Source organism: Zonotrichia albicollis, chromosome 23 (assembly GCF_047830755.1).
Source record: "Zonotrichia albicollis isolate bZonAlb1 chromosome 23, bZonAlb1.hap1, whole genome shotgun sequence".
NCBI classification, from domain to species: domain Eukaryota; kingdom Metazoa; phylum Chordata; class Aves; order Passeriformes; family Passerellidae; genus Zonotrichia; species Zonotrichia albicollis.
The window spans coordinates 3,712,952-3,723,289 of record NC_133841.1 but is presented as its reverse complement, the minus strand read 5'-3'; the positions used below and the strand labels follow the sequence as shown (position 1 = coordinate 3,723,289).

General features: G+C 44.9%; 1 protein-coding gene across 1 annotated transcript; it reads left to right on the top strand.

Moving 5' to 3' along the window:
- Nucleotides 1-2,648: 2,648 nt before the first annotated feature.
- LOC102073834 (acrosin) lies at nucleotides 2,649-8,970 on the top strand. The gene is made up of 5 exons (XM_074557804.1): nucleotides 2,649-2,719; nucleotides 3,647-3,856; nucleotides 5,031-5,296; nucleotides 7,160-7,305; nucleotides 8,210-8,970. Exons 1-5 carry the CDS (start codon nucleotides 2,649-2,651, stop codon nucleotides 8,795-8,797), a joined length of 1,281 nt encoding a protein of 426 aa, XP_074413905.1. The 3' UTR covers nucleotides 8,798-8,970.
- The last annotated feature ends 1,368 nt before the right edge of the window (nucleotides 8,971-10,338 follow it).

Below are 10,338 nucleotides of genomic sequence, written 5' to 3'. Positions count from 1 at the left end.
TTGTTTTTAATCAAATTATACTGTCAATGTATATTTTCTAAACTATTCAATTAAAATTGCTGCTACCTCAAATATTGTTTGGTTTTTTTTTTTTTATGGTGGGATAATTGGGCAAACATAACATGATGAATCAAAAATGGGAGGAGATGGCATTGACACATGGCATATAAGGGGGGAATATTCACTTGGCAAGCTTGTATATGAGGTGGCAAGGGTCCAAAACCCTGCATTCTGTACCCTTATGGTTATGTGGTTATCTTTTGATTATGTGCTGTTATTGATTATACTGATTATATATTGTTATTGTTATTAAAATTGCTGGTACCTCAAATATTGTTTGTGGGTTTTTTTATGATGGGGTAATTGAGCAAACATAACACAGTGAATTTTATCTGCCCTCAAATTACCCCAGGCTGACCTGGACCAGCACCACCAAAGGAACCCTGCAGAGCCTGAGCTGAGTAAATTTTTAGCAGTTTCACATTGGCTCCTTCCTCCAGGCTTGGTCAGGCTGGGTTTGAGCAGACACAGCTTTAGCCAGATTCCTGCTCAGGACAGCTGGAGGCAGATTTGTTCCTGCTGCACTTGATCCATGTGGTTTTGGGCCATGCTCTGAAGTTCTGAGCAGCAATTGGTGTTCCTCATGCTATTCACCCCTGATGCTGCTATTCACCCCTGATGCCTTCAAATTTTACTTTTCTGTTTTTCATCTATTTGTAACACTGCAATTCTTGCATATAACTCTAAACTCCATGTGCAGTGTGAGCTGCTGCTTTCCCATTCTGGTCAGACACAACAATTCCTCTCCAAGGACACCTCACTGCCTCAGGCCCCAAGAGATGTGAACAAAAGTGAGTTGGGGGTAGCAAACTTGGGGTAAATTACTTCATTACCTGAAGCTGTAATTGGAAGATTAACCCCCAATATGAAACAGACCAAACTTATAAAATATAAAAATCCATGACCCATGGTTCATTTTTGGGTGTAGCACGTGGAGGAACTTCATCTGCCCAAAATGTACCTTTACTGAAGGTCCTTCAATAAATATACACACTTTTTATTCCACTTTTATTTTATTATTATTTTATTTTAATAATTTTTTCTGGCCTCTGCGTTTAGGTAGTCCCAAAAGGCATCACCCCCACTTGAACTGGGGTTCAAGTTCTGTCACAAGACTGTGAAAGCAAGGATGGATTTTTGGAGATCAGGGCCCACCAAACACCTTCCAGCTGGGGAGAGTCTGAGGCACAGGCAGGAGGTGCCACAACCACCACAAACTCCATTTATGTTTGTGTTAATTTAGGAATTAGGTTTTCCTTCTCACTTCTGCCTAGACAATAATTGCACAAAATTATTTCCCTGCAAGCCCCACAGCAGCCTCAGATCAGGATCCAAGAAAAGATAACTATTGTGTGAATATTAAACAAGCTTTAGTGATGTATAGTTTTGTTATTGTACTTTAGATTTGTCATATATTGTTATGCCTAAGAAAGAAGAAATGTGTGGTTCTCACATTAATAATGGCACTTGTGACCACTGCCATAGAGGGGCATGGCAGCTTTTAATTTAAAAATTTAAAACTAATTTTAATGAATTTAAATTAACTTTTAACTTCGGGAACAAAGTTTGGAAAAATTACTGGAAAAATTATTGACACACTAAAGTTTTATTAAACTAACCTTGACATGCCTCAATGAACAAAGTCTGAAGAGAGACAGATATATTGCTGAAATGGGACATGAGGAATACAGAATTTAAAGATCTTAAGGACATTTTGAAGAAATCAGAAGAAAAAGAAGTACATGACAGAAAACTCTCTATTATATTGTGATTGTTGTATCCATGTGGCCAGCCAAGAATTGGGATTTTTCCCAGAGGATCCAGGTGATGGGCACTGTGACAAAACTCCTCCCAGCCAAAGTTTATTCTGCTCCCTCTGAGCTGGGGGGAAGCTGCAGTTTCAGGGGAGGAAGATCTGCTTTGTGCACTTCATTTTGATGCCTCATCAAAACCACTGCTGATATAGATAAAAATCAAAGGGTAAGAGCCCAGGGATGCTCCTGACAGCCTTAAACAAAACAGAATTTGGATCCTGATTGCTCCCTAAAAGAGGGAGAACCTGGGTGTCCCTGTGCTCCCTCAGAGGAACCTGTGTGTCCCTCTGCTCCTTTTGGTGAACCTGGGTGTCCCTCTGCTCCTTTTTGGGTACCTGGGTGTCTCTTTGCTCCTTCTGGGGAATCTCAGTGTCCCTCTGCTCCTTTTTTGGATACCTGGGTGTCCCTCTGCTCTCTGGGGTGAACCTGGGTGTCCCCCTGCTCCTTTTGGTGAACCTGGGTGTCCCTCTTCTCCTTCTGGGGAAGCCTTTGGAGTGACTTTCCCTTTGTGCCAGATTTGTCATTTTGCAGGCACAGGACCCCTTTTTCCTTGCATGACCTTCAAGATCCCTCCCAGCCCAAACCATCCTGTGTTTCTCTAAGGCTGTGGCCTTTCCCTGCCCTCTGAGGCCACCACTCCCAGAACCTGGAACCACCCAGTCTGTGACATCAGCCCCAGGGCTGCAGGTGCCAGGGGCAGTGCAGCTGCTGCGGGCACTCGGCTCACAGGCTGCCCTGGAAGAGACAAGCCTTTGTTTCTTTCAGCTGGCAGTGATGAGCCTGCTGTACCTCCTCATCCTCCTGGCTCTGTACACACCTGCACATGGCACCTGGGACAACTGCAGGTATGGCCCCAGGCTCTGGGAGGGGGCTTGTCCCCCATTGTCACACCCCAAACCCCATCTGGGAGGGGGCAAAGGAGCCAGAATGGGCAGCAGAAGGTGCTGGGCAGGGCAGTAATCACAGAATTCACAGAATTAACAGAATCACTGGGTTGGAAGAGACCTTCAAGATCATTGAGTCCTTTCCCTGACACCTCAACCAAACCCTGGCACACAGAGCCGCATCCAGGCTTGTTTAAACACATCAGGGATGGTGACTCCACCACCTCCCCAGTCCCAAAATTCCCAGAATGACCAGGTTGGAAAAGACCTTCAAGATCATCGAGTCCAACCCAGCCCCAACATCTCCACTAAACGTTGGCACCCAGTGCCACATCCAGGCTTGTTTAAACACCTCCAGGGCAGTGCCCACCTCCCTGGCAGCACATTCCAGTGCCCACTCCCTCTTTCTGTGAAGGATTTTTTCCTGATCTCCAGCCTAAACTCCCCCTGGCACAGCTGGAGGCTGTGTCCTCCTGTCCTGGTCCTCTTGTCCTCTTGTCCTGCAGAGGAAATGACCTTGTGGGAATGGTGTGAGCACAAAGGACAGAACAGAATGACCAGGTTGGAAGAGACCCCCGAGATCATTGAATCCAACTCAACCCCAACATCTTCTCCACTAGACCCTGGCACCCAGTGCCACATCCAGGCTTGTTTTAAACACATCCAGGGATGGCACCCAGCAGAGCTGGGGGAAATCACAGAATCACTGGGTTGGAAGAATCCTTCAAGAGCATTGAGTCCAACCCATTCCCTGACACCTCAACTAAACCCGGGCACCCAGAGCCACATCCAGGCTTTTCTTAAACACACCTAGGGATTGTGACTCCACCACCTCCCAGCAGAACATTCCAGAACTTGATCCCTCTAATAATGACTTTGTGCTTCCAGAGGGACCTGTGGGCAGCGGCCCATGGCTGACTACGACTCCATAACTGCTGACTACAGAATCATGGCTGGCGCAGGGGCCCTGCCCGGGGCCTGGCCCTGGATTGTCAGCATCCAGGACCCCAGGAAAGATGGCAGCGGCCACACGTGTGGAGGGTCCCTCATCAGCCCACAGTGGGTCCTCACAGCAGCACACTGCTTCCTCCAGGCCAGGTAAGGAGGAGATTTTGGAATAATTACCAATATAGCCAGACAGGACGTGCCTTAGTTTGTCTGGGCCTTGGGGCCAAACCAAATAGCAGCACTGTGGTGTTTTACCCCACAGACACTTTTGGCTGGCTGGGTGTGTGGTGTTTCACCCCACAGACACTTTTGGCTGGCTGGGTGTGTGGTGTTTCACCCCAGAGACACTTTGGGCCAGCTGGGTGTGTGGTGTTTCACCCCACAGACACTTTTGGCTGTGGGTGTGTGGTGTTTCACCCCACAGACACTTTTGGCTGGCTGGGTGCTGCAGCTGGGCCTCTGTGGACAAGTCGAGGCCTGCAGGAGCTCTGGTGGTGCTGGGATGGAGCTTCCCCCCATAACAGGCGCTGCTCCTTGGGTTTACCACTGGCAGAGAAGGTTTAAGGCGATGGTGAAGTAAAGGAGTCAGGTTCTGATGGAGGGTTTGGATCCAGAGCTTTATTCTGGCCCACAGTTTTGCTGTATCTAAAGCTTGCATCTTGCAGCTTTCCCAAAACCCTCTAATTTTGTAGATTCCCACAAAATCCTTTCTTCTATTCTTTTAGTATAGTTTTAATGTAATATATATCATAAAATAATAAATCAAGATGTGACGGTGTTCACAGAGATCTTAGGATGAGGGATGCGATGTAGATCTGACTCCATGTTATAGAAGGCTTGATTTATTATTTTATGATATATATTACATTAAAACTATACTAAAAGAATAGGAGAAAAAGTTCTCATCAGAAGGCTAGCTAAGAATAAAATAGAAAAAGAAGGAATGAATAACAAAGGTTTGTGTCTCAGACAGAGAGTCCACTGTCCACTCAGCTGACTGTGATTGGCCATTAATTAGAAACAACCACATGAGCCCAATCACAGATGCACCTGTTGCATTCCACAGCAGCAGGTAACCATTGCTTACATTCTGTTTCTGAGGCCTCTCAGCTTCTCAGAATGGAAAAATCCTAAGGAAGGGCTTTTAATGAAAAGATGTCTGTGACAATCAAGCCTTCTGAAACATGGAGTCAGATCCTCACCTCTTCCCTCATCCTAAGACCCCTGTGAACACGGTCACAGATGAAAAAACACAAAAGCTCAAATCCTAAGGCATCACCAGCACCCGGCTCTGCTCCCTCTCAGCCCTGTCTGTGCCCTGCAGGAACGTCACCAAGTGGCGCGTGCTGATCGGGGCCACCCAGCTGAGCCACCTGGGCCCCGAGGCTCAGGTGCGCCACGTCAAGAGGCTGCTGGCCCACCAGGAGTACACAGCTGACTCCCAGCAGAACGACATTGCCCTGCTGGAGCTGGATGAGCCTGTGGAGTGCAGCGACTACGTGCAGCTCGCCTGCGTGCCCAACGCCTCGCTCACGGTGTCGGAGCTGAAAACCTGCTACATTGCTGGATGGAGTTCTGCCAGTGCTAAAGGTGAGTTTCCAAAAATTCACTTATTCCACCCCGTGGGTGAGCTGGGCTGTCTTGGTTTGGAAAGCCAGGAGTCTGCTAAGGAAGGCAGGAGCCTCCCCTGAAATGGAGAGTGTAAACCGTCCCCACCCTTCCGAATTGCTATAAATTTTAAATTAAGGGGCTCTCAGGCAAAAAAAATATGGCAGCAGGAAATAAAAGTTCTTTAATAGGGAAGGAAAAAAAATAAAAAGATAAAATAAATAATGCAGTACACTAGAACAACAGTGACAGAGTCAGAACCAGCCTGACACCCTGTGGGTCAGGGTGTTGGTGGCAGTGCCATTGGAATTGTGGCTCAGCCCTCCTGCAGTGTCAGGGGTGGTTCTGTTGGAGCAGGGGGATCTGCAGAGAAGGATGGATTCTGCCTCTGAAGATCCAGTGGAGGAAGAGGCAGCTGCTGTTCCTCTGGGGAATCCAGTGCAGAAGCCGTGCTGGTGTCTCAAAACCTCTGGATTATATCTGGGTAGCAATGCTTGGCTCCTCCCCCTGGGCTCACATCTCCCAATGGGATGCTGTAGTTCTTATCAGCCATGCAGGGACATTCAATAGCTGTTATCAGCAATGTCCCCTCCCAGGGAGGTGTGAATGTGGTCACTCAGAGAGAGAGAAAAGGCAAACAAGGAGACAAAGGACAGTTTTGTCAGTCCATCAGCAGAGGGCACATTCCTATAGGGTACAGCCCTTCAACAGCTGCTCCAGAAGCAAAGCCAAGCCCTGGGTGTGGGAATCCACAAAATCAGAGGGTTTTGGGAAAGCTGCAAAAGGCAGGCCCCAGAGGCAGCAGAACTGTGATTAAAGCTAAGCAGCAGCCATGAGATAAGTAAGCAGAAAAATTATTTAAACTGTAGAAAAGCAAGGGCAAATAGAACAATGGTCTGTGTATTAACGCTTGTCTAAAATAACTCTCTAAGCTACAGAAAAGTTTATCTAGCAAAATATTAAGAAGTTTGAAGCTTAATATTGGAGCTCTGTGTAAAGCTTACAAGTATTGTATTTGAAATAAGCAAGCATTGTTTTAACCAAAGGTACGTGTGCTGATAGTGATTGGATGGAACTACTGTCAATGTGCTTTTGCCTTGTGTGATTGGTCGAAAAACTTATAAAGTGAGTTATTACCTTAAGTTCTTAGTCTGCTGCCTGAGATGTGAGCTGCTGGCATCTTCCCATTATCATAACCATGTACTGAGACTGATGCTGGAAAATAAAACAGCTTAAGGCACTTTCCACAGCAGCCCCATCCCATTCATGATTTGTACAGAGACCCCTGGCTGGCGTCAAAGGGGAATGACTTCATCCCCAGTGAGGCAAAGTGGAAATTTTCCAGGGTAGAAACCCATTTTGATTTAGGTGAAATGTACACCTTTGTGTTATGTCTGTAGTTTGAAACATAGCTATGTAGCCTGACTGCAAGGCCTAGGCTCAGCAATTCAATGAAGGACAGAGATAAGGGGGGGAGACAGAAAGTCATAGAGAGAGACAGAAACTGCTGTGAGAGCAGGTCAATATGACCTAGGAATTCTTTCTGATAAAGAAGAACTAGCAGCAAATGTCACACGAAATTCATAAAAATGAATATGTATGAACCTATTGTGAAATTGTATGCATATGTATTTGAGAGGGGGATAAAAAAGGACCTGAAGTTCCCACAGGTACACATGCCTTTTAAGGAGAGCAATCTCCACATGCATCCGGTGCTATAATAAACATCCCAGCTTTACAACTTCCACAAAGCTGTGGAGTTTTGGGTTATCTCCTCAAAACACCAGACAGGGGAGTGGAGGTGTCAGGGAGCTGCTGGGTGCTCACTCCTTGCTGTGCTCCCAGCTCAGGGTGCCAGCGATGTCCTGCAGGAAGCCAAGGTCCGGCTCATGGATATCCGGCTGGTCAACAGCAGCCGCTGGTACGCCGGGGCCATCCACACCCACAACCTGTGTGCTGGCTACCCACGGGGTGCCATGGACACCTGCCAGGTAGGACTTCACTTTTTTGATTCTGAAAAATGCATATTTTATCATTTTCGCAAATATTAAAATGACCATTATATGTATTATGTTAGAAAGTGATGCTGTATTAATTTTCTCAAGTAGTGTGTTAAATGTAGTTTTAGGTTATGACATAATGTTAAAATAGAGGGTTATAATGTCAAAATGTTAAAATAGAAATAATGTTAAATAATAGAAACTAATAATGTTAAAATAGAAACTATGTATGTGGGATATTTTTTTTAAAGAAAGGAATGAGGTACTCACACCTGATAGCAGCCACAGGACACCAAAATCATTCAAAGAAAGAGAATTTATTGCTCCATTACCAGAAGAAATGAACTTCTTCCTGCCTAGCTCAGTCGTGACGATACTGTTAGGATTAAGAGGAAGAAGCTGACACTGATCTGACAGAATCCTTTGTTTGAATTGAATTTATGCATCATGTATGAGGTGTATGAATATGTGTGAAAAATGTGTATTTTATGATTTTCGCAAATATTAAAATGAATATTATATGTGTCATGTTAGAAAGTGATGCTGTGTTAATTTTCTCGAGTAGTGTGTTAAATGTAGTTTTAGGCTATAACATAATGTTATAATAGAAACCAAGTATGTGGGATATTTTTTTAAAGAAAGGAATGAGATACTCACACTGAGATAGCAGCCACAGGACACCTAAATCTTTCAAAGAAAGAGAATTTATTGCTCCATTATCAGAAGAAACAAACTTCTTCCCACCTCACTCAGCCCTGAAGACACCATCAGGATTCTGAGGAAGAAGTTGATGATGCCCAGACAGAATCCTGTGTTTGAATGGAATTTATGCATCATGTCTGAGGTGTAGGAATGTGCAAGAGCAGCCACCCTAATGGTCCTTCCTGTGTTGCAGGGTGACAGTGGAGGGCCTCTGGTGTGCAAAGACAACCGTGCCAGCTACTTCTGGCTGGTTGGAGTGACCAGCTGGGGGAAAGGCTGTGCCAAAGCCAAACAGCCCGGAGTCTACACCTCCACTCAGTACTTCTACAACTGGATCCTGTTCCAGATGGGCGTGTGCCCACCTGTGACAGCCACTTCAGCGCCAGAGTCACCCTGCATCTCAATGCCTCTTGAGCAGCCAACACCAACACCAACACCAACACCAACACCATCAGGCTGCTCCACCTCTACTACCACTGCATGTCCACAGACAACTGTCACGGAGGCTCCAACGCCAGCGCCAACCTTCAGCACAACCCCCTCTGTGCCGCCCACACCAACACCAACAGAGGCAGGCTGCTCTACTCCAGCCAGTACTTATCAGCCAACTGCAGCAACCATGCCAGAGATAGCCTGGCCCTTAAATTTCTCTGTGGAGCCAATGCCAACAGACTCTCTATTTCCCACGCCACACCCGTATGAGATACTGCAGCACTTCCTCACTCAGGTGCACCAGATGCTGCAGAGCCTCATGGGGAACAAGACAGAAGCAGGAGGATGAACAAGATCCAGTGCAGGGTGCAGTGGGCCATGACCACTTCAGACTGGGGCAGTGCCTGCTGATCCAAAGGCAGCCTCAGGGTCAAAGGTGTCCTCTCTCCTGCCATCTTCCTCCTCTGCACGCACACAAATGCTGAAATTGAATTAGTTGTGGAAATAAAGTTGCCTATAGCCACTGTTAGCACGTGTTTGCAGTCCAGTCCAGTTTCCTGTGCAAGACAAGGAGTCCCAGGCCAGGCACCAGCAAAACAGAGCTGTGATGGGAGAAGGGAACACTGGTCACAGGGGCTACAGCTCTTGAGGACAGCAGTAGGGAACACAGATTTATGCTGCCCATCAGGGGGAACCCTGGGTGTGGGACTTGAAACTGGGCTCTCTGGTGACTCAGGAGATGTGGCATTCACACTCTCTGAAAAATCCCTTCACCCAGGATTTTTCTCCTGGGAAGCTTAAAAGCCTCAGAGAAAAGGAAACAATCCTTATCTCATTTGCTTCTCCTGTGTTTTGCTCATGGGGAATGTGTTTGGAGATTGTTTACCCACAGGTGGTTGTTTCATTGGTTTCATGTGAATTGTTTTGACTCATTGGCCAAACAGGGCCAAGCTGTGTCAACACTCTGGAAAGAGTCACAAGTTTTCATTATTATCATTTTAGCATTCAATAAGTATCCTTTCTGTATTCTTTAGTATAGTATAGTATTTTTTTAATACAATATAGCATTATAAAATAATAAATTAGCCTTCTGAGAACATGGAGTCAGATTCATCATTCCTGCCTTCGTTGGGGCATTCCCTGTAAAGACAATAATTGTTTATGTTAATTAGCCTATCAGGTCCAAGCTGTGTCCTGACTGTCAGGAGACAGTCATGTTTTCTTTAGGATTCTTTGTAGTATAGATAAAGTACAGAATAGAATAGAATAGAATAGAATAGAATAGAATAGAATAGAATAGAATAGAATTATCATAATATAATTATATTATCATAATATTATATTATCATAATATAATTATATTATCACAATATAATTATATATTATATTATTATAATTATATTCTTATATTATTATATTATATTCTGTACTTTTTCTATACTACAAAGAATCCTAAAGAAAATCTTTACCACTCTTTTCTCTATCCTAACCCTAATCCTTTTATTTCTTAGTGCTTTTTATCATCAGGTGTCAGCAGTGTAGTGTCAGTGTGCCTCTGTGGTTTTCTGCTTGGTTTGGGGTTTTGTGGTTTTTTTAAATTTTTGGTTGCAGTACTGCTTTTGTCATTCTGTGGTAGTAGGGAGAGAGTTGTAATGAGCATTACTCTGTAAAGAGCACCTTCCTACAATGCATTAATTCAACATTTAGGTGATATTTATTCATTCTGTATAGATCTATAATCACCAATTCTCCTATTGTGAAGTGCTCCGGGGTCCAATCAGTTTTTCTGTAAGTTAATTTTATGTGTCAGTGTGTATAGAAATGAGGAGGTTTAATTATTTTATAAGTGGCAGTGTAAAAAACATTGGCCTCTAAGTTGGGTAACTCATT

Bases quoted from the DNA above. Each gene is read 5' to 3' on its own strand.
- LOC102073834 (XM_074557804.1), top strand. From the start codon at position 2,649: ATGAGCCTGCTGTACCTCCTCATCCTCCTGGCTCTGTACACACCTGCA. The intron at 3,857-5,030 runs GTAAGGAGGAGA...TGTGCCCTGCAG, and splicing joins CACTGCTTCCTCCAGGCCAG to GAACGTCACCAAGTGGCGCG. The intron at 5,297-7,159 runs GTGAGTTTCCAA...CTGTGCTCCCAG, and splicing joins GAGTTCTGCCAGTGCTAAAG to CTCAGGGTGCCAGCGATGTC.